The sequence below is a fragment of the Chroicocephalus ridibundus genome, chromosome 1 (assembly GCF_963924245.1).
Source record: "Chroicocephalus ridibundus chromosome 1, bChrRid1.1, whole genome shotgun sequence".
Lineage (NCBI taxonomy): Eukaryota > Metazoa > Chordata > Aves > Charadriiformes > Laridae > Chroicocephalus > Chroicocephalus ridibundus.
Genome location: NC_086284.1, coordinates 83700622 through 83725403, shown reverse-complemented (window position 1 = coordinate 83725403; position 24782 = coordinate 83700622). Strand labels below are relative to the sequence as shown.

The 24782-nt window shown below is 41.4% G+C and overlaps 1 protein-coding gene and 1 long non-coding RNA gene across 6 annotated transcripts in view; one reads left to right on the top strand and one right to left on the bottom strand.

The window, feature by feature from the left end:
* The window catches only part of FRMPD4 (FERM and PDZ domain containing 4), a 411398-nt gene that overhangs the window by 299402 nt on the left and 87214 nt on the right, over positions 1–24782 (bottom strand). The window contains exon 1 of one of the 5 annotated variants that reach the window (XM_063341649.1): positions 4727–4988. The exons of 2 other annotated variants lie outside the window; for them this stretch is intronic. In XM_063341649.1, the coding sequence (XP_063197719.1) occupies positions 4727–4767 (41 nt within the window). In that variant the 5' untranslated portion in view covers positions 4768–4988. Of the gene's footprint in view, positions 1–3083; positions 3109–3466; positions 3486–4726; positions 4989–24782 lie in introns of those variants that run through there. 2 more of the 5 variants (XM_063341690.1, XM_063341654.1) reach the window with 2 other exon arrangements.
* LOC134518661 (uncharacterized) lies at positions 5185–10553 on the top strand. Its single transcript, XR_010072027.1, has 4 exons — positions 5185–5517; positions 5653–6017; positions 7345–7415; positions 9879–10553. It is a non-coding gene; the product is annotated as an uncharacterized LOC134518661 (long non-coding RNA).

Genomic DNA, 24782 nt, shown 5'->3' with positions numbered 1-24782 from the left:
AGGACCAAGCACGGGGCTACAAAGGCAGAAAAATGAGACAACAATTGTTAAGACTCTGAGATTTGGAGTCTGTTTAGACTTGCTTCACTTTTATAAGAAGTAAGAACCCAAAAGCCCAAACATTTGTGCAGGTACCAAGTCAATCTATCTGACTAGAGGTGTCCAGCTATGGAAAGGTAAGCACAAAAGATGAGAACATGAGATGTATCGGCTCCATTGAAAAAGGAATTTGTAAGAGGTTCCTCCTCAGTGAGAAACACAGCCTCAGGTTTAGCATAATCACAGGGGAAAAAAAAAAAACAACAACCATATTTGAGTGCTCTCTGCAATGAAGAGCTTGCAGGGTTATGGGATTGTTTTGTTGTTTTAAAGCTGATTCCAAGGGGACAGCAGGGATATGGCTATTCACATCCAGTTTTTAATGGAATAAATTTAAACTCAACAATAATGGATGGCAATGCAAAACTTGTAAAAAAAAAAAGGTAAAGATCTAGGTATTAGCCATTTACCTACCACATACCACAAATTAGCATTGCTGTTAAGGATGGGTCCATGTCTTACTGGTATCCTCCTGTTACATGGAGGATAATTATACTCTCTGTTAATTATACTCCTAACAGCCACAATGAGGTAGCACAGATATCTACTTTCTTACCCCATACCGCAGCCCCATTTTTGGGAGGCTTCCTCTCTGGTGACAAATGGCTTACATGAGCTCAGAACTTCTCCCGCAAAGGTAACAGTGTGACAGAGACGTCCAACCCATCCTTACCAGTATTGTCACAGCTTACAGACTGATGGCTACTCATGTGGACAATCATGTTATTTTCTACCTGGTGTTATTTGGCAGAGCTACAAACAGTAGCAGGGGCCCAGAAGCTATGTGTCCCAACTCTGGAGGGTCACTACCCCACTCAGTCACATACAGGTGGTATGCAGACAGTCATCTTTCCATATGGAAGTTTTATATCCCGCTATGAAAGCTCTGAAACAGAACTGACCTCTACAGACGTCACAAAAACAGTCATTCCCAATAAACAGATTTTCTAAATAAAAATATATTCTGTGAATACAGGCTTAAACTCTTGCTAACCTCTGTTGACTATTCTGTTTCATAGTTCATCTGTCCAGTACTGACTAGAAGCTTGACACTGTCCCCCTTACTCAGATTTACCTAGATCTGAAAATGCTCCATTTCATATTCGGCACAGCAGCACCATCATTCCTCTGCTCCTGATACTATGCTCAAGCATTAACACTCCATGCTCGTTCTACTCCTTCCCCAAGCAGCTGCTAAAAGCAATTAAAAGTGAATACCAGGCAAGACAGACTTCTGATCCAACCTAATCTGGCAATTTTTATGTGCACCTTATCTATCCTACTAATCCTCGCTCCCAAATTACAGACACTACCACACCATACGTGCTTATGCAGCCCACACTACAGAAATATTCACCTGCCTTGCACAGCTCCGCATCAGAGTACTGATCCATTAAACAAGGCTTGTCAATCATTCTCTACACTTGGAAATTCATTACAAAAAAAAAGCGTTTGTTTTGGTTTTTTTTTCTCCAGAGAATGACATTGCAAGATTTATAAAAAAACAATTATTCCACACCATTACTAGATCGGTGAATTTCCAAAAGGGGGGTGGGAGAGAGGCTTTGTCAGTGAAAGTGCGATCAGTATTTCTACATGATATTTTTGGTTTTGATGTCAGATGAGTATCTCCAATCTTTAGAAATCAACAGAAACTTTACAAGGAAGCATCAATATTTGATGCATAGTATGCAACATGACAGAGCTACAAGGGCAAGGAAAGAAAAAGATTATCAAAGATCACATCTGCCATAAATCCAGTTTGGAGTTCACTTCCATTTCTGCACACATCCCTTTTCCAGATTATGTCCCATATTCCCCACTCACCCAGCAATTGCGGACAACTGTTGAAGCAGTTGCAAAACTGAGAGTCTCTAAAAAACTCTACACACTGGTACCACATAAAAAACCTGCAGAGATAATTAAAACATTAAGTTTTACACATGCTATGTAAAATTTTATATACAATAGCCACCTTGTTAGGATTTTATACTCCATCTTAAGCTTATTCTAGATAAAAAGTCTTATAGATTAATTGATCAAGGCAAAATTTAAATTCTCACCACATCTATTAAAAGTATACTATGTCTTCAAGAAGTATCCCTCCCAGCAGCCATGCATAACAGAGCTTATCCATGCCACTGCCTGAAGGATCGCGGCTGCAAACTACAACTGTAATAGCTGACTTGTAACCTAAAATGAGATCTGAATGCACAGCAAAATAAAATTTAAAAAGACTGAAAGTCATGAAAGAGTTCAGTACCAGCCAAGTTCAACACAACCTCCTGTAGGTAATCTGCCTGCAATATCATGCTCTTAGTTAAATACTGTGTAGCAGCTCACTCCTTTCTTTCAGAAAGGCCTTCCTTCTAACAGCAAAGAAAGAACCGGCATTTTCAGGCAAACTAGTCTTTCAACCCAAACGCACAGAGGGATTAAAAATGGGGTTTACACTGGAACCTGTCTGCTCCGCAAAGCTCTCCTAAAATTGGAACAGATACCTAGCTGTTACCTAGGAAACAGCAAGTAAAGTCCTGTGTAAACTATTAGGTCATTTAACAACCAGAAAATTAGAAACAAAAAGAGTATCTCAGTACAGAAATGATTTAGTACAATCTACGAGACAAATTCAGTCCCTAAGTACTTCATATCCTTGAATCATGCGAAGCCAGATGCAAGCTTTGAAACTTTCAGGTTCTTCTAGAGAAATGCTATAATCTGCCTTTACTTAAATACAAATCTCAGCATTGGCAACAGCTGTGTCTTCAAGTATGCAGAAAGCTACAGATTTTGTACGCACCAACAAAGATCGAAGCTTACAATATATATATATAAAAACTGCCATGTACCAGACTTAACAACATTTCCAACCAGCATATCCCTTTCTTTCCCTTTGATTCGAGCTCAAGTGTGACATGAAGATCTGGGAGCTTTTCTAAAACACTGTTTCCAAACAAACAGAAGAGGTCAAACAATTCAGTTACCTAGAAAGAAATATCATACTATGTGACCGGCTCCTTATCTACGCGAGCATATTTTCCCTCTCCTCAAAGTTTCCACTGTAGCTGCTGCAGCTCTAGCGGCATCAACCGGGAACACGACCCAAGGAAAGCCAAACGGGCCGCCAGCCTTGTAGCTGTCACATCATGTAAAATTGCTGCGAGCAGGATGAGACAATGATGTGCTTGAATGATAGCAGCTGTTCTGTGCTGGCATCACCACAAGCAGAGCTGTAATCACAGCCAGGTGCAATGGTGGGAATTTGGGGGGAATAAAGGCTACGCCTGCACCTGTGGCAGTCTCTAACTTCCAGCCATGCAATATTTGTTTTTTTAAAGACCATCTATCATTTTGACAAGCTCCCTACCTGAGCGTCACTGGAGCAAGCTGCCTTTTGTATTTCCTTAACAAGGCCTTTCCCCCTTTTGTACAGCATCCACTTTCAGCCTCATATGCGCTTCATAAACAGAAAAGGATATGGTAACTATGGTGTAGGAACCACTGAATCATAAGAATTCGAAAACACTCCTAGTTACTGTGATCAAAGCTAAATCCTTTAGGAAGATTATCCGCACCAGAACCCTGAAAAAAAACCCCTGCAACTCAAGTACTTTTATGCTGCACCTTTGAGATAAAGCGTGATTTCCCCCTGTTACCTCCAGTTATGTTTAACTATGGTGAGAACATTTCAACGGGGGCTGTTGTGGTTCTTGATCCATCTATGCAGCTTCAGGCCTGGAGACTTGCTGCCAACGCAACAGTCTACGGGGAGAGACCACAACTCCAGGGCCACGAGAAAGAAGATTTATTCGGAAAGCCAAGAAAAAAATAAAAAAAAAGGCAAAAAATAACCCTAATCAAGCACCCATTTAAAACAACGAGAAGTCCACGCCTGACGAGCAAAGGGCAAGAGCCGCCAAACCCAGCGGCGCCCCAGCACCCCTCACCGTGCGAGGCGGCAGCGCTCAGGAGCTGCCGATGATTTCACCGCTTCTCTAAAAATACCGCTCCCGGAGGAGCCGCCGCGTTCGAGGCGCCGCGTACCGAGCCGGGAGGGGAGCGGAGCGGAGCGGAGCCGGCGGGGCAGGGCGAGCCCCTTCCCCGCGGCTCGGCCGGGCCGGGCCGGGGGCTGCCCCGCTCCCTCACAAGTTCGGCCTCCTCCCGCCCTCCCCCGGCAGGTGACCGTTACACGCCGCCCGCCCCGCGACCAACCGCCCCCCAACACCGGTCCCGGTGCCGGCTCCCGTCACCGCTTTTGCGTTTTCAGAACCGGTGCCCTGTCAAGGCGGGCACCGCTCTCGCCCAACCGCGGCCGCGCCGCGGCGAGGAACGCCCGCCGCGGGACGCCTCCGTCGTCCCTGAGGAAGGTGAAGGGAGAGAGAAAAAGAGAGAGGGGGCGACTACCCATCCCGCGGCAGAGCCACCTCCGCGGCCCCGGCAAGTGCCAGGGGCAGCGAACGCCCAGCGCCCCACCCCGACCCCCGGACCCTCGCCCGGCTGCGACGGAAGTTGAGCCCGGTAGCGGCGGCGCTCCTCACGCCGGGCAGCCCCCCACAGCCCTTCCCGCCCTCGCCGGGCAGCGGGACGCCCCGCGGGTGGCGGAGCAGCAGCAGCAGCAAACACCTACCCGGAGAGCTTCCCAATCTTCACAAAGCTAAACACATCCATCCATGCAGCCGGCTGCGCTCTGCCCGTCGCACTGACTCACTCCAGCGGCGGCAGCAGCAGCTCCATGTCGGGAGAAGGTTTGCGTCCAGCGGCAGCAACAGCCCTCGCAAAAGCAGGAGCCGGCGGAGGCAGAGGCTGCTACCCCCCTCCGGCAGGGAGCTGGGCGTGCAGCATCTCGCAGGAGCCGCGTTCATCTGCGCCCAGCCCTCCCCCTCCGCCCCCCCCCCCCCCCTCCCCTCCGCCCCGCTCTCTGCCTGCCTTGCCCCCTCCCTGGGGTAACTCAAGGCACGGGGAGGGCGCTGGGGGCTGCCAGGCAAGGAGGGCTGCCCTCAGCCCCGGCCCCCTCCGCGCCGCGCACCGGGAGGCTGAGGGGGGAGGCGGCAGCGTTCAGCTGCCCGCTGCCTCTTCGCAGTATCCCCAGAGGAGGCAGGCGGAGGGGGGGGCTGAGGAAGGTGGAGGTTGTAGAAGGGGGAGTTTCTCCTCTCGCCGGCAATGTCTCCCCCTCTCGTGGGGGAGCGGAGGGCGCAGGCGGCGGCGGTGGCCCGAGGGAGCGCCGCCCGCTGGCTCTAGCCCGAGGCGGCGCTGCGGCCGCCAGCAGCGGGCCGGGCTGAGGGGCCTGGCCGCCCGCCGCGGCGGGGCTCCACGCAGGGCCGGCCGGAGCCGCGGCGACGGAGGGAAAGGGGTCGGGACTTGAGGGGGTGCCCTCTCTCGGCCCGGCTCTGCTCGCCCTCAGGCTTGAGGGCCGCCCTGGTGAGTAGGAGGGGGCTCCTCCCCAGTCGGGGAGCCGCACCCTGGGCCTGGGAAGGAGAGTGGGGAAAGCAGAGAGCCCTCTTCCCCCCCAGCGACCTGCCCTGTGCGATCACATCGCTCTGTGCTTCCCTCCAGGGTGGGGAAGGGCCTATTGGCCTTCGTCCCTCGCACTGGGTGCTCATCGATGGTGGACCTGGAGCGCTGACAGACAGCAGGGCTCAAATCTACTGCCTGGCTGTTGTCACCATCCAGTGACCTCTCTACCGATGCCGTAAAACAAGACTTGGAGGAATGAAGTGCTCCTGATGGTGACAGGAACATGGCAAGGCTGGTTCGTGGCAACATAATTAAAATCAAGCATTCTTCATAGCCCATCTTGAGGAAAAATGATACATCCAAATGTCCTGACACAAGAACAGTAGAGATGCGCTGCCTTGGAAAGAGGCACTGGAGTCCAGCTGTCCATAAGCTTGCAGTGAGCAAGTAGGACAGGAAGGCAAGTGAAATTCAAATTCATCTTCATGCAAGCTCTGCACTGCAATACAATAATTCTCGGCATGGAAATGGATTTCCTCCACCTCAGTGTTTTTATTTGTGTTTTTGTTCACTGAATAGATTGATACGCTCTTTAATTCCTGCCTTTACAGAGTTTTGGTCTCTCCTGCAGACCTGTACTCTCCCACCAACCAAGAACTTCAGAAATGACAGTAGAGCCCAACATGTAAACTCCAGCAGCCAGATGAAAACAATGCCCTTTTTTAATATTAAAACTTGTATTGATAAGAGAACAAAAAGAACAGGCAGTACGAACACTCGTCGTGAATTGGGTTTCAACCTATTCTTTAAAACAGTAACAACAAAGAATGATTGATCATCTATTTGCACTGGGAGAACACTGAACTGCCAGCTAAAAAACACTTGCTGGCCTACCACAGACGTAAATTGCTTGGGCAAATTCTGAAATGCCTTAGGAAGTGTTTTATGCTAGTGCATCAAAATATTTATGTGGTTCTTACATGTAACTATATTTATTTATTGTTATAACGTGGTTTCTAAAACTGTAGAACCTGTGCCTGTCAGTCACACTGCTGTATTGATTGGTAAAAGTTACAAAGATAACACAGTTTCAGCTGGTTAGAAACTGATTTATTTATAAAACTGTCATTATTTATTTATAGACTGAGGAGATAGGCCAAGATCCTACAAAGCTAAGTAAAGCTGATGAAATGATATACCATATATAAAATTGAGCACATATGTTCTGTATCAAACAAAGCTCCTGTCTTGAGCACTCCATGCTCCAAGGCTTGTCACATAAAGGTGCCTTAAAGTGTAGCGGTGAGAGCCAGAGAAGTGAAGAGGTTCTAGGGGGTCGCTAGAATTTCTGTGGTTTCAGGGTCTTTTCGGTGGAAAGGCAAATGTGATCCTAGGATATATTGACTGAGGTATTACCAGTAGCAGGAAGCATGAGATCTGATCAGAAATGCCGTACTCAGCTTATTCAAAAAGTACATTTGAGAAAAACGAGAGCAGGTGCAGGGAGGATGCTAAAAGAGTGTTAAAGGTAATGAAGAGTCGGTCTTATGAGCGGAGACTGAAGGTGCTTTGCCTAGCAAAACAAAGACTAAGAGGTAAGAAAGATTATTGTTTATAAATACGTCACTATGGTAAGCACAGGGTCTGTACCCAAAATGATAGGGCTTTATGGAAAGTCATTAAAATTTGAAATGAAGCTGAAATTATCTTCTCTTTCTTTAGCATTCCAAACAGATAAATGAAGCATTACTACTTTTATAGCTACTTTTATATTTTTGTTTTCCTAGGCAGAAGCTGTTGCAACAGTACAGATTTTCCAGAATGGCTTTGGAGATACTGTTGGAATAGCCGACATCCTGCAGGTGCGTTAATAGCGGTATAACAGGAGTCTTACTCCTGGATCACAGAATCATAGAATGGTAGGGGTTGGAAGGGAGCTCTGGAGATCATCTAGTGCAACCCTCTGCCAGTGCAGGATGTGCAGATGTGAACAGAGAACCTGGACAAGTGTGCTTCTTCCAACTGTGCTAAATACTGGTAACATTTTGGAGGTCTGCTATGTGAGAATCACACACGGGGAGGAGACTGGGTATGACAGTGAGTACATCAGTTCACAGCTCTTTGGGTTGTGGTGTCACAGCAACTGGATATAAAGCTATGTCAGAGCTGTGGGAAAAGACTAAAATTTGCCTACCCGAAGAAGCAAGGTGGTGGGCGTTGTTCTATTTCAAGAGTAAATGTTGATATGTGTAATTTGGACTGGCTTTGGAGCTATCATCTCTACATTCAAATCATATTTTGGCATTATATCTTCATTTGCAGTAACATCAACTAGATAATGTCATGACTGAACTCTAGCGCACACATTTATACCTTTTAGTTTCTACAGTGGGATTCTTCTCACTCACTACCAAAAGTTAGGGATCCAGCCTCAGCTGGTCTTACCCCACCCCTGTGGTGGATGGGCACCTATCACTTCAAACCATGTCCTGGAAAAAGTGACATAAATTGCCTTTTGCAGGTGCTTTATTTTCTCTCTCAACTCCACTAAGTGGAAGCCTAGATGCCTACCTTTGACTAGAGGACTGTCTTCCAGATGTCTAAAGCTAGGTGAAATAAAACCCATTTCAAGGTGACAAAGGTACATATAAACGCTGAATGAGAACAGACAGCCAAAGACAGTAAAACAACATGTATTTAGTATCTCAGTAACAAACAATAATTGAACATGAAGTTCCTGATCTTAAAGCAGGAATCTGACATCAATTCCTGGCTGCATTCTTAGCTGGCTTTTTTTAGAATAGCATAGTAAATATTGCTTTTTGAGGATGCTTTGTTACCGTGTTCTATTACCTTTTGATTACTTTTACCCAAAGTAATCCAATTAGGACACTTAATACTAATGTTTTGTGTAATTGTAGATATTCAAGTGTAGACTGTGGGCCAGTAAAAGCCTTAATTTCATATAGTATGGCAGTTTCACGTGCATTTATAGAGAAGGGAGTCTTATAATGCTGCTTGTTCTAAAGAAAATAAGACATACATAATGCACATCAGAATGCTATGCCATCTTAACTTTAAAACCAACTACGTCACTGTAAAGACTTAAATTTTGAAGTACCCTAATTGTTTTGGTCATAGGGAAACTGCTATGAAGATAAAATGTAAATATCTTTATGAATGACATGAAGAAACAGTTATTTTTCACTTCCTGGGTTTTAGGGATTTTCATTTTTCCTTCTGAGGCACTGCATACTCACCAGAAGAATATGCTTTGGGCTTTCCTGGATACCGCACAGGACAACAATTTAGCCCTGCAGCTGGACCAATGTTATCTGGTTTATTACTTACAAGATGAGTAGAATTTGACCCTTAGTAATTTAAATGGAGACAGGTAGAATCCTACACCAAAGACATGATATGAAACCCCTGGAAATGGCTGAGGTCCAGTTTTCATTTTAATACTTCTGGAGGTCTCACAAGTTTTCCTCTCACGTATATTAAAAATCCATCTCTATAGTGTTTTTTAAAGGCTAGTCAAGTGGGGTTTTAATGATTTGGAGTCTTAAAAAGATATTTAAAAGTGCTGTATCTCACCTTCTAAATGGTTTTGAATTCGTCAAGTTGGAATGATTTTTTACCCCCTGAGATAACAGCTGAAGGTTCCACTATTTTTCTGCAGTGCTTGATGATATTACTCATATCCAAATGGCAACAATGTTTAGAGGAATGTGATAATAAAATCCATTGAGTAAGGAGGTGCTAATACATAGCTGGCGATGCAAAGTTTCAAAGGAAGATATTTTGTCATTGTGATCTGGTACTTACTGAATGTTATTTCTAATGATAGGTTCTTATGTCTATGTGGTACTAAATTCTGTAGTACTCTGGGCTACTTGTATTTGAAACTGTTACATTCTTTTTTCAGCCTTGAATCTTCAAAACACGTATTTTTTAGAATCCGTTCCTTTATCCTGGTGCTTACTATCTGTATACAAGTCCATACAAAAACATTGTAACCATTACAGGTTTTCTCTGTGTCCACATTTACAGCATTATCATGAAATACCTCCGCTTACCTTGAATCTATACACCCAACTTCTACACGTTATTTTTGGCACCTTTATCAAATAGAGTTTTATGAGGCATAGGTTTTTTTATTTACCCATGCAGACTGTTAAGCACTACATGTTTTCAATTTTCTATTGAACGTTTCTATAATTTAGTATGGTAGACGTGACATGTCATATACAAATGCAAAATTATACCATAGATGGTTGAAAATTTAAATAGCAGATAAGATTTTTTTTTTTTTTTTTTGCCAGATAAGAAACAAATAAATCTGGAAGCCTAAGGGATACTGAATTGCATGGAAGAAAATAAGCAAGGATATTACAACTGGCGCAACAGTCCTGATGAAGCCAGACATACGTAGTCAAACTTACACCAGCAGGTTTCTTAAAAACAGAGTTGAGAAAAACTACTGGTTGCTGCAGATGAGATTGAGATAAGGAACAGGACCTTAGGCAGCATAAAGATAGTAACATTTTCTGCTTCAATGAATAAGACAATGCTAAAGCATTAGTTGTTTTAAAATAAACTGGTCTTTATAGAAAGGGATTCTCTTTTCTATAATGTGTATGTATTAAATATTCAAAGCAGAATATGGAAAGAGCAGAGTTATCTACAGTGGCTTTTACTGACAAAAGACCCGATTCAAGAAAACCTTTAAGACATGCTTATAAGATCAGTCCTATTCATGGCATCACTTAGTCTAAAATATAACTTGAAACAACTGCAAAGCTAAGCATGTGTTTAAGTGTTGTTTGAATAAATATGACTTCACAAATCATAAGAAAATAGATGAAGATGAATCAGTAAAAAGAAATGTGAAATGTTAATGTGCAAGTAAGTGTGCGAAAAATGTATTTACAATAAAGGGAAAATTGAGGGAAAAGTAAAACCTCATCCACCCTTTCTCAAGGCAAATCTGAATTTTGCCACAGTTTTTCAAACTTTAACCAAAATAGTCTGCAGACTGAAAATTTTGTGGCAACTTTAGAGAAAATGATCAAAGTATGCATTTTAAAATGAATAAAATATTAAAAGCTAGGACTACCACTGAAGTCTTCCCAGTGTTATCTACTATGTTATTCAGTTGGGATTAAAGTGATCAAATATGTGGTGAATTTTAAAAATCAGAGGCATATTCTCTTTTGTATTAAGACATCATTGGAACAAACCAAGAAGAAGATGGAAGATGGATTAGAGAAGATTAGAAAGATATTGGTGTGGGGAGCTTTTATTTTTGTTAATAGTCTGAAGTTTAAAATCTTCAGAAATATTTTTTAATTATTATTATTTGCCAGTACCAGAGTATGATTTCAGTTGTGGGTTATAAATTTGCCAGCTTGTCTGTTTATGAACATAAGGGGTTTTTTTGTTTTGTTTTCTCTACCAGAATAGGACATTCCCTTGCACTCAAGAAACATGGCAAACTTTTGTTCTGTATGGATTTTCCTGGGAGGTATCTGCAACCATCTGAGCTGAGGGGGGAAAAAAGGCCATTTCATGAGAGCAAAATAGCTTACACTGAGGAGAAAAAAAAAAAAGCAAATTTTCACAATGAATAGAAACTTCACAGTCACAGTGTTTGTATCTGGGTGCCAAAACCTAGTTTTCTCAGTCCATATTTAGGCACTTGCAGATAGGTGGCCTACTTGTCAGTAATACTAAACATTCGCAAATGAAAAAGAAATTGCTAGTTACTTCAAAGAAACAAGAAGCTTACACAAAATTGCCTGAGTATCTGAAGAGCCAAGCTTCAGCATGTAGTTTTGAAAATTTCAGCCTATATTTTTAAAGATCATACATGCCATATTTTATCCACTACAGTGTGTTCTTTTGGTCTTAATTGCAGGTTTAATAAATCTAGACCCCTGAATTATGTGCGAGGTCTCAGGCAGTGGGTAATTATTCTTAGCTTAGGCAAGCTGTAGCTACTGCTCCTGACCATGGCACCAGCAGAACTTCCAGCCTGCATGGATCAGGGTTTGTTCTCAGTGTTAACTGTGTGTATTCAAGGTGTGTACAGGCAAGTATATCATGTGGCTTGCATTAAAAATGCTATTTCTTCCCGGTAGGAGAGAAGACTGCAAATCTGTCTGTAGAATAAGGTACAGTAAGGTAGCTACTTGTTCAGCATACCGAGTAACACGATAAGGAGCCTTGTGTGCTCAAGGCACTTCTGTTTACTCAAGTGACCACTGGTGAGAATCATTGGGGATTTTGATTTTGTTCGGGCAATGTAGTGCTTCTAGAACAGAAACTAAGTCCTTAATGTGGCTTAACAGTAAATACTGGAGAAGAATTATCATGGGAATCTAGTATATGGAAAGACCAGTGGGAGCTGCAAAGCTGAAAGGGACAATAACATACCATAAAGTTCACAGAATTTTCTTAGGAAAGGGCGTGCAATTTTTAGAAACGTGCTGCAGTTGATAAGAGGTATTCTGTAAGTACAGTGCAATTAGGAAACTATTTATTTACCACATTGTACAAGCCTAATGCTTTCGGTTAGGAGGAAATAGAAAGCTAGCATTCTAATACCCATCAGGGAGTGGCCTATGACACGGCTGAGTAATCTGCACGTGAAGGCACTTATGCCATGTTTTCTGCTAACCCAAATCTGTTTGCCCAGATCATTAAGAAACATTGATAAGAGTGTTTCACACCTGTATTCTCTTCTTTGCCTACCAGTTCCAGTCTGGGTGAAATTTAAGGACCTGTATTGTCTCCATCCTCATTATCTCAGACCTGTCTTACCCTCGCCCCTTTGCAGCACTCTCCATCCTGAAGTTCAGAGCAAGGAGGTCAGCTGCAGAGCATTCTCCAGGGAAGGCTGTTTCATCCGAGATCATGCACCTTGGTCACACCAGTGGACGTGGCCACCTCCTGGAGTCAAAAGGGAGTCAAAGAGCCAGTGTAGGGCATAAGAACCATCAGTCTGTGCAGATCAGCTTACAGGGTAGAGACATTTTAGAGCACAATGCAAGATCGCTTTCTTTGTGCTCCCTAGTAGAAACAGTCTTTAGAATTCACTGACATTTAATCATCTGCCTCATATCACTCCTTTTCAGAGTAACTATTTTGGTGCTACGTGGGGGTTGTCACAGAAATGGTTGCCTAATTCTGATCTAAATTTTGTCATGTGCACACGGATCTACTGATAAGCATACTGATAAGCATTTACAGCAATAATAAAAGGAATTATAAGTGATTCTGCTTCATGAAAGAGCAGTGACATACCAACCAGATATTCCTAGCTCTTGCAAAAAGAAACCTATCACAATTTCCACAAATCCCATGGAAAAATGGTTGTACATCAATACACAAGTTGCCACTGCCTGCCCTATCTCTTTAGTTTCAGTAGTTAAAGGTGAATGGATTTTCAGTAGTGTCCAGGAAATCAGGACTTGTTCCATGTAAATGACAGGCATCGGTGTTTTCAGATCACTCCTGGCCTCATAAAATGGCTGAGGTTCAGAACTATTTTGAAGCTTAGCAGCCAGAAAAGTATCAGTAAAACTGCCAAGAAGCTTGCTGCTTCATGCAGCAAGGAACGCGGATCGAAATGAGATTTTTCCTTTTTTTTTCTTGCAGAGGAGCAGTGAGGAAGGGGGTGGGGAAAGGAACTGCTCACTGTATTTTCCCTGAAATACACTGTGGCTGTAGATTTGAATCAATCCAATGAGTGCCTTACAAGTGGTTTTAAGATTATATAAATGTCCTATTAAATGCTTCTTGTGTTTCTCTGAGATTAGTACAACTGTATGTTTACAATATGCCAAGAGTAGGGGTTTTTTCTGGATGATTGTTTCAAAGTTAGGTTAGTGCATGTCTGTGTTTTGGTACTTTATATGCGCAAACACTTAGGCTTTACTGGTCCATGAGGTATTTGCCCGTAGGATTAAAAGATAATAATAATAAAAAAACCCTTCCAGATTACTTTTGAAAAGGTAAACCCCACTTTTGCTACAGGATTTAACTGGTAATTAATCTGACGGGGCAAGCCCTATGTTTCTCAAAATTGGGTAATATAACCTACTAGGACTATGTTCTTTGCTTCTTGTGCCGAAGCATAGAAAAGCAAATTGCAAACATAGCTGTAAAAGTTTGGATCTTAGTGTGTAGTATTTGATATCTTTATGACAGAGCGGAGTGACCTGCTGTTTTTAGAGATCATCTAGTTCAACTTTTTTGAATGTGCAATCCCATTTTGTTTATCTGGTTTTATATAATGTCCAAAGATCTAAATACTGGATACATTTTGCAGATCTAATATAAAATTTGAACATGCATTTCTAATAATTACTTAATGAAATTTCTTTTTATTTTAAAGATTAATCTTTTTCATATTTTTTTCATTTTAAATTAACTTTTTTTCTAATATTTACAACCAACCTCAAATCCTTTTAAAGTCTACAGAGGGGCTGATACTAAAAGAGTTTGCATAATGACTCTTAGTTTTTACAGTTCAAGACACTGAAGGAGAATAATCTCTTGCTGTGACAATTAATTAAGAATATTAGTCAGGGAATATAGACAACAAGCATGCAAGAGAAAGCAGATCTCCAAAAGACTTTCAACATTCAATAACAACTTTTTGCATATGTAATATGTTGTTGCATTATCAGCGTGGTGAGTAGAACTAGGGAAGTGATTGTCCCCCTTGTACGCTGCACTGGTGAGGCCCCACCTCAAGTACTGCGTCTGGTTTTGGGCCCCTCACCACAAAAAAAGACGTTGAGGTGCTGGAGCGGGTCCAGAGAAGGGCAACGAATCTGGTGAGGGGTCTGGAAAATAAGTCTTATGAGGAGTGGCTGAGGGAGCTGGGGTTGTTTAGCCTGGAGAAAAGGAGGCTGAGGGGAGACCTTCTCGCTCTCTACAACTACCTGAAAGGAGGCTGTAGAGAGGTGGGGGTCAGTCTCTTCTCCCAAGTAACAGGCGATAGGACAAGATGAAACGGCCTCAAGTTGCACCAGGGGAGGTTTAGACTGGATATTAGGAAAAATTTTTACACTGAAAGGGTTGAGAAGCATTGGAACAGGCTGCCCAGGGAAGTTGTTGTGTCATCATCCCTGGAGGTATTTAAAAGATGGGTAGACGTAGAGCTTAGAGATAAAGTTTAGTGATGGTTTTTGTCAGAGTTAGGTTGGTGGTTGGAGTAGGTGATCTGAAAGGTCCCTTCCAACCTAGGCAATTCCATGATTCTATGATTCTGTGATTATTGTATGAAAGGTGCTTTTGACAGTTTGCTCAACCCATCTTTGTGTTTATCTGGAAAATCTTTCTTTCAAAATATGGGCCAAAATTCTACTCATACTGAGACAGGAATGAGCCATGCATTCATGACAGGATTCCAATTTGGTCAATTACTGAGGTGAAAGTTCCAAGGCCTGCTACTATGAGTTCCCCAAAGAAAACTAAAACCTAAAAACTTAGCATTTTAAAAGGAAGACAAAAAAAGACATACAGAGAAATTAAATTTTATACAGAGTTCTTCCAAGTCCAGTGTGTTTTGAAGGGTAGTCCATGATTGCAGCTAACTTAACAGCTTGATGAATGGAGGAAAATTCTGTTTTGTCTGCTCTAGTCCTCAAGAAATTCTCCCCTTCACCTCCAAGACCTGCTGGGCTGCTCTCTCATCCTCACCGTAGTCTTTCAAACCATGCATGATCTCCAGGCCCTCTGCTGTAACTTTCTTGCTCGGTTTATCCTGCAGTCTCTTGAGCATTTTCTTTTTGAGGACTCTCAGTAGCCCTACAGGAGGGCTTCCTCCAAGAGGTTCCTCTTCTGAAAAAGAGCATAACACACACCTGGGAGAAATAAATCAGCTGCCCATGAAATTCCAAGCCTAGTCTACTCCAGCTTTTGGGTACCAAATGTCATAGTTTAAGACTGCTTAAAGAAACACATCCACTAGGGAGATGTATGACATCCTGGTTTAACACTGCCTCATGATTAAATTCTTTTAGTGTAGTTTGAAAACACGTCAAAATGTTGGGGTTTTTTTTAACATAGCAAATTAAAAATATATGTTTAGTTGGAGCAGACCATCCACTTGAATAATTATTCTGGTTATCCATCAGGCCAACTCAGTAATGCTGGCCATCCTCCAGGGCCCATTTCTCTTATGTCTCTGCCAGATGAATGGCCAAATTGTCAAAAAGCCATTACAGTATGAAGATGAATTAGAATCACACAGTAGGGGTCATGACTACCCACATCAGCTTCCTGCTTAAGTTGTTTGCACCTATTTGTGAGGAACAAACTCTACTTACCTGAAAGTCACCTTACAACTGTAGTTCTCCCCAGGTCCCTATGAAGTCAGTGGAGACTGACTACAAGCATTTCCTGAAGGCAACTCTGTCCATCTAAGGTCTAACTATTGATTGGGTTGGGTTGTTTTGGTTTTTTGGGGGGTTTTGGTGGTTGTGTTTTTTTTCTTGGGGGGTCGGAGGGGGTGGGTGGTGGTGTGAGAGGTAGGTCTTCATCTCTCCAACCCTGATTGTGCTCTTAAGTTGCTTGCCTCAGGTAGTGTCTATGCTGGGGAAAGCTTGCACCATTCATCAGTTTGACAATCAGAGTCAGTGGAAGAGTAAAACGGGAGGAAGAGAGGACTATGATTTTGTAAGCTGTGTTAAGAGAAGTACCTGTTATACCAAATACAGGCCCTTCCATGGTTCAATCCTCACTTGGTTCTTGGCACACACCCTCATATGCAATTTTACCCTCATTCCTCAGTATGGTTTAAGACAGTCTGCCCTGCTAAAAGAGATTCCTAATCTCTTGCCACTAGCTCAATATTGCACTCTTATCTGGCTTTGCACTTGCTGTTACACCTTTGTAAGCATTGGGTCCAGTCCGCTGTGGATTGATAAATTTTTCTTCACCTTTTCATTCTTTCTTTTTAGCATTAAAATAATTGCAAATTATTTTGCAATAATTGCAAATCCCTGTTTGCAAAGGAGATACAGTGTACAGTAGTAATAAGACTACAGTCATTTGAAGTCTAGATGTATCTGGGCAAACTGGAATGATTTGCCACTGAATTTAAGTCAAAGCATCTTGTCTTATTTAAATGGACATATAGTTTTAAATAGAAAGCTAAATACAGATGAAAAAGAGCTCCTCAGGAGCTCTGGCAAGTTTATTAAGGTTATTACTTATATTGTAACTTAACATTGTAATTGGAGCATGGAAGGAGTATGTGGTCAAAAGACTGCAGAGATTTCTAAGATCTCTGACCTGAAGAGTTTATGATCCAATGGTCCAATTCAAGCAAAATATCCAACAAAATCAAACAGGAAATATGTGCGAAGGAAAACCTACAATAAAGAAAGCCTGGGCAAAAACCATTAACTCAGATTCTTTGTGTCTATACACTGCAGCCTGCAGATCTTACCAGTTCAAACATTCAGAAATGATGGATCAGAGACCAAAGCATCATGAGACTGACTTTAAAACAAGATTTTAAAAAGTGGTACATTGTATTTTGTTTCCCGTCTGGTCTCTAAGCTTTTAGGGAGCTCTCAGCTAATGCTTTCAAGGTTTCATCTGCAAACCTCAGGGCTGGAAACTTGCATTTAGTGGTATCGGAGCTTTCAGGCAATTGCATTTATTGAGAAATTAAGGTTGTAAGGAAAAAAAACCACAAAATATTGTGAGATTAAAAATAAACAAGTGAGCTGGCAACCTCGGATACAGTAATAAGAGGAAACTTTGTATTTTGACTAGCTTTACAAATATATGATAATTCTCAGGGTGCTTTCAGGGTAAAGAAGTACTGCTCTTATTCCCTTTCAGTACTTAGGAAACAAAGTGGGTTAGTTTTCTGGTAACTACCAGCCAGTCTTCTAAATGAATATATACAAAGTGTAAAGTAAATAACATATTGCCTAAATCTCCGTTATGGACACAACTAAATCCACCTTATGCATCTAGTACAAGTTTCTGTGCTCTCATCTATCTCTTCTTACTACAGTAAATTGGTTTCTTGGACAAGTGTCCTTTCATTACTTCATAATGTTATTGCTGAGTGTTGGTTAAGGCACTTTCTATTCAATTCTTCTGTGCAAACTAGTATTTTGCCAGTGCTACAAATTAGAAGGTTCCTCCATAGAAACGGTGTCACTTAACTAATCTCAAGCAACTGCTAGAAATTACATCACCACGTCACATTGATCTTATCTGGGGGGGGAAGCAGGGGGGAGGAAGTGAAGATTCTTGTGATAGTCCTGCTAATGCCTCTGCTTTAAAACAAGAGGAGTTGGGGAAGCCTGGGCAATCAGCAATTGGACTCCAGATCCAGTATCCTCTCTCTGGGGGTTTTGATATTACATTTCAAAGAAACCCTCTAATAGCAAATGGGAGAATGTCTGGGCAAACACTCAAAAATGCACATGCAAATCTCATCCCTGCACCTGAACAAAGATGGACTTAAACCCCGAACCACAAGGCTTAATATCCATTGCAAATTATGTATTGCATGTAATTGTAATTCTGCAGAATCTCGATTCTCTTGTAATTAGGAGTTATGTCACCAGGGTTTGTTCATGAAATTTTTTTTATGTCAAAAATAACACAGACTTTTTACATAAGAGTGTGCAGAGTAAACTTGAAGTCACACTCTTCCCAAGTCCGTCTACAGAAATAAGTGGATTGCCATACTTCTCCAGTGGAGGCTTCTGGGTAGTAAACAAGAATATTGGCTATGAGAGTTTTATATTGGTCTAATCCGATGAAGAAGTGACAAAGCCAGGGGTAACTTTAATGTTACATTAGTACCATGTTCATTCCATACATCCAAATTCATCCCACTCCGCGCTTTCCCCTGGAGACACCAGCTACAAACCTCTGCTGTCCACAGGTACTGATTGATCTTCTGCAATTTTTGTTTGACTGCTTGATAATGAAATTCATTAGGTAGTGGAACAGATACAAATTCTGTTATCGGAAGCCTGCCAGTATCTTTTCTCTATCTTTTGCAATAAATATGGTACACAAACTCTCACTGAAATCCCAATTTTGGCCCACTCAGTGGGAAAACTGAAAGACCTTAATACTGATGAGTTGAGAAATCACCGAGTTAAGAGTCGTTAGCCCAGTGGTGCCAATACAGCTCAAAACACTCATGACCTCTTAGATTAAAAGGAGTAATGACCAAGATGAGATCCACAGCATCCTACACAAAAGAATCATTGGGGCAGAAGAATAACTGATCATATTTTTGGTTTGGATCTACTCCCACAAAGTGGAAAAAAGAGTGACTGGTAATTGCTAACAAGGATTGAAGGCTGAATTAAGCTATGGAGATCACCCATAATATAGGTAAATATAGTCAATATAGACAATGTAGTCCAAAGGCACACACCAGTGATTTGCTTGTTTATGCAGCATTTTAGAGAAATTTAGGGAGCAATGTAGAGAAGTTACTATAGTTTTGAAAAATCATACTATAATGCTGCTCTCTATAGCATGGTTGCCTAGTTACAAAGCAGAGTCCTTGGGATGACAGGGAAAATATTATTCATACAAGTTTAAAGCCCCCCCCAAATATCAACAATGTCTTGTCTATAAATCCCGGTAATGCAGGCATATAGTCTGATATCTCACACTTTGCCGGAACTAGGCACCAACATTTTACACAATTTACACTCTATTTGAGATACAGCCACTGTTTCTAGTTCTAAGTTATTTATATCAGATCATAAACAATCACTATACAGAGTTTGGAATCTGTCAGTCAGAGATTTTAGGCCACCGAGGTGGACAGAAATTCAACAGTTCAAAGAAGCAATAAGAAACAGATTTTTTGTATTTGTTTTGTTAAGTACGGTAGTCTTTGAGGTGCTGAGGATGTTTTAGTAGAAGAATTGTCTCAACACAGTGGGAAGGGTAAAGGTAAGGCCAGAAGTATTTAAAAAGGAAATAAAAATTATGCTATTATTTTGTAATTGATTTGGGGACTTCAGTAATTTAGTCTGTAGATTTTATGAGTTTGTATGCAGTCTAAATTAATTGCATGTCTGATATAGACAAGGTTTACCAAGAGGAACATATGCTGCCATGCTTTGTCCTGTGCAGACGTCCTCGGCATCTAGATGTAAACTTTCCAATTTACAATTTAACTTCAAAGCACACCTTCTTTACACAATAACAACAATAAAGGCATTCAGAAAAACGATATTTCTCTCCTTTTATCACCCTGACGACTGAATTGTTCTGCAACTTGCAAGACTTTTGAGCTGAAGGATCCAAGTCAGTCTGCCTCCTCAGATACCCAGCCTGGATTTCAACCATCACAGATAATCTTCTGCAGTTTATTTGTTTCAGAAGCAGAGAACTGGTAATTGCATGCCAATTTAAGGATAGACATAGCTATTATTAAAGCCATACGCCGCTATAAAGAAATCCATATTTCTATATTCCTTGATCAAGGGTTTCTCCATTCACTCCCATGTCATAATTTATATTTTGAAGCTAGCATAATTTACATGAAAGATGTTTTGTTTTGACATTGGAATAAGATCTCTGTAGACTCTGACTGTTTTCTTTTCCCATGGCTGATATTTTTCACACCATCCTATTCTAAATAAAATAGACATTTACTGAACAACGCACAGTTTCAGTAGTTGGTTTTGATAGTCAATTGTCTTAGTAAGAATGCCAGAACTTCCAGAATCCCATTAAAACTAACTTTCTGTAAAGTTTTGGGTTTTTTTAAACTATAGGATAGTTTGTTAGAAAAGAAATTGGACCCATGAGGATTATTTTTATTTTTCTCTCTGTAACTATAAGAACATGATTAGGCAGGTGTTTCATTGCAGGTTTGTTTCAGACCAATGTGATTTAAAAACACTGCAAATATAATGCCCTTTAGAATGAAGTTTAGTATTCTAACATTGAGAGAATTTTAGCTATATTATAGTAGACCAAAGAGCATTCTCTAAATTAATTAAAATAATATTAAAAGTGAAATTCTAAATTAATCAGATAAAGAGAGACATCAAAGGAGAGTAATATTGTGAGAAAATACTTTGTGAATATTTCTACCCATTATCCCCCTTCATATTTGCTGTCAAATAGTTTAAATAAATGCCACCTAAAGGAGCACTGTAATAAGATTGCTGTAACAGGGATAAGAGAGCACTCACTACACAATTGTTTTATTTTATTTTAATATTGTGCTTCTGAGTGAGGGTTTGGATTAATTTTAGTGTAGAGATGGCAAAGTAGCTACTCCAGCAATTCCAATTAGTTCCTTTGTTGGTTTACCCTTTAGTAAATTCTGGCATTACCTTATATTAGATGTTAATCTGTATAGATTTAGTAATCTCATAGTAGTATGAGGTAAATCACAGTGGATGAAAGATGTGATGCTTTGTGTGAATTTGTTGCTGAAAAAAATGGTAAGAACATTCAGCATATTAGATATATACTAAGGAGAACAGTTTATTAGTTTTAGGAATTCTACATATTGATATTGTGAGATGAATTTACCTATTAGTTCTGGCCACAGTAGGTCAGAAAGTAAGGAATACAGTGGTTGTAATCGTGATTTTTAGCATGGTGAATGTTGCTGCTGATAACAATTTTGAAATCTGGAAACCCTTAAATTCGTTTTCGAGAATACTTTTCTGTTGTCCCCTAACTTCTTCTGTTTCCACTTGACCTTAAAAAATACACTGTGAATGTAGGTAATAAAGCTGGCTTATTCATTTGGCATACTCAAATACAGTAAGACTGGTCCTTCCTGATTACTCCTAAGAGTCAGTTGAGGCCTTGAGAGTCCCAGAGCTCTTTCCAAGAGCTTTGTAATGTTCCTTTTGCAAAGTTTTGACCTTTCCTTAATGTTATTTTTGTGTTAGGTTTTGAATCATCTGGCTGATTAGTATTACCATTTCTGTTTCTTTTCCATTTCTATTTCTTTTCCATCAACTTCAAAAAAACATCAGTGGCATACATTTATGTCTTTGTGGTACATTGATCAGTGCTCCTTACCGTAATACCACCTAACTATAACACCAGCATCATACATGTCCTGGTTTGAGGTAAAACAGAACCAATTTTATGTTCAGTCATTTTACTTTTCGTTTAAGTCTTTTCTAACTAACTGAACTCTCTGAAATTAACAGCATATTTTTTATACAGTGTCTGCTTCCAGAGTGATAAGACCTGGTGTTTATAGTGAATACCAAGGAATGGTATGCAGAGAGGCTCTTGCTTATACTTACTGCTGTAACAACCAAGGCCAGCTAATTCTGTTATTTGTCCCATTGGAGGGCTGGAAGCAGAAGAGCTTAGAGGGGTCCCACCTGCAGGGAGGAGCAGACAGGACAGGTGACCAAAATTGACCAACAGGGCATTCCATCCCATCTGCCCCATGCTCAGTATAAAAGCTCTTTCTTCAATGGCCAGCATCCAAGGGGGACTCTGTTCATCTGCTTTTGATCCCGATCCGTGCGTTCCTGACTCCAGCTGTGGAATCCAGTTCCCACCCATTGCAGTCCAGTCTGGGACTTCCCCAGTGCTTGCCAGTGACGTGATCATCATCCTGGGAGCTCGATACGGTTTTGTATATATTGTATATATTTCATTATTTTCTTATTAATATTATTATATTTTTATTATCCTGTTATTAATATTTCACCGAAGTAGTTTAGCTTCTTTTCAACTGGTAAGTCTCTCTCTCTCTCTCATTCTTCTCTCACTTGGGAGAGAAGTTAGAGAGCATCTGTCCTTCGTTTTAGTGTCCAGCACAGCCCAAACCACAACAATACATCATTGTGTATGTATGTATACACGTATATGTATGTAGGTATCTGTATTTATATGAAACAGAAGTGGTTATCTCTCCACCAAACAGATAAAAATACTCTTTTTAAAGCTTTATAGTCCAAGAAAGTCTTCTACAACATATTTTCATACTGAAGCCCATAAATTATCCTTGCAGGCCAAGGAAGTGCTAAAGTATATGTATTTTTTATTGAATAGATTTGCTATTTTCCAGTGTCTAGTCAGAAACTTTGCAAAATGGAGATACTTTTTTTATATTTTGAGTGCCAGATTCTCTCCATAGTTATCTGGCCCCAGGCATCTGTTCAGTAGTAGACATTAAGTTCTTTATTAAAAAAACTTGGGGGAAAAAAATGAGCGCTTTGAGAATGCAGACTTAGTAATGCAAATTTTAAAAACTTTTTTAGATGCTATTTACCATTCTTCTATCACCTCTGCACTCACACCACTTTTGATTTGTGTTTGTGCACAACCATCTTATTCACTACCTTGCTCATGGACTCCTTCCAGTCAAATTTCAGGCTGGGATTTGGAATAGGCACACCACTGGCTACAGTGATGGATGATCTACTCTTTCCCATTTAAAGATTCCTCTGTCTTTCTACAACGTTCAATATATTCACCATGCTGAGTAGTTATTTTACCTTGAGGAAGTTAATGGTTAAGCACTGAGCTGGAAAACGTCCTCTGTACAAAATGCAATCAGAGTACTGATGGCCTGCTTTGTCTTAGTTGCCAAAGATATAAAGACCCTCCAGGTTCTACATCAATCACTCTTTCTTTTCAATATCCATAGAAAGGGGAAAATTATGAGACATCATCTAAAATACTAACAACATGGATCACTTTCTGTCACAATGGGTGGTAAGTCTCTTAGTCTGCAAAAGTTACCTTCTGTCAGCTAGGTCCCAACTTAGGGTGAATCCTGCTCAGATCCATGGGTAATGCCATGTGAAATTCATAGGCTGCATTATTTTTTTCTACTCCGTTTAGCTAAAATTCCCTCCCCTGTCCCCTACCAGGCTTTCTTTAGGAAACTGTGGGACTGATGATGTTTAACGAGTTTTCTTTTAGCTGTCATTGAAGCCTCTTTTAGACTCACCCTGAGCTGTGTCTGTCTCTTCCCAAAACTTGTCTGACTTGGCTTGTAGGCTTTCTTCATTTTCCTCTCCCATTCTTTCTCCGCATAGCAAAAAGACTGAATGCCTCACCAGCTCAGAAGCATTGTGAGCAGCAGCAGACTGAACTAAACCAAAATTTTAAATGACAGAGTCACAGCATCACAGAATCACTGAGGTTGAAAAGCACCTCTCGAGAGCATCTAGTCCATCCCTGCTGGTCAAAGTAAGCTCGACAAGGCTGCTCAGGGCTCTGTCCGGTCAAGTTTTGAATATCTCCGAGGGTGGAGACTGTACAACATCTGTAGGCAGCCAGTGTTTGACCACCCTCACAGTAAAATAGTTTTTTCTTATGTTTAAACACAGTTTCCTGTATTTCAATTTGTTCCTGAAGGGAAGAAGGCGTTGAGTACCTCAGCGTTCTCCACTTTCTTTGTCACCACGTCCCTGGCCCCATTCAGTAATGGGCCCACATTTTCCCTGTTTTTCCTTTCTTGCCGATGTACTTGTAGAAGCCCTTCTTGTTGCTCTTCACATCACTTGCCAAATTCAACTCCAGGTGGGCTTTGGCTTTCCTGACTTAATCCCTGCATGCTTGGACTGTGTCTGTATATTCCTCCCAGTCACCTGACACTGCTTTCCCCTCCTGTACATTTTCTTCTTATATCTGAGTTGAGTCAGGAGCTCCTTGTTTATCCATGCAGGACTCCTGCCTTTGCTTGTTTCCCTGCTCCTCAGGATGGACCACTCTTGAGCATGGAGAAGGTGATCCTTGAGAATCAACCAGGTTTCCTTTATCTGTCTTCTCTCCAAGGTCATATTGCACGGGATTATTCCAAGCAGATCTCTGAAAAGTGCCAAAGCCCGCTCTGCTGAAGTCCACAGTTGTAGTCCTGGTTTTTGCCTTGTTCCCTCCCCTCAAGCTCCTGAACTCTTACCATCATGGTCACTGCAGCCAAGGTTGCTCCCAGCCTTCACATCCCCAGCCAGCCCTTCCTTGTTTGTAAGTGGGACATGAGCAAAGCACCTCCCATCATTGGCTTCTACATCAACTGTTGTCAATGCACACCAGCGGATATCGCTGTGGTTCAAGACCCCATGAGGACCAGTGCCAGTGAACGTGAGGCTTTTTCCAGTTGTCTGAAGAAGACCTCAACCACTTCTTCCTGTCCAGGCAGTCTGTAGCAGACACCCACATCACCACCCATGTTGGTTTACTTCCTAATCCTGACCCACAGGCTCTCAGCTCGC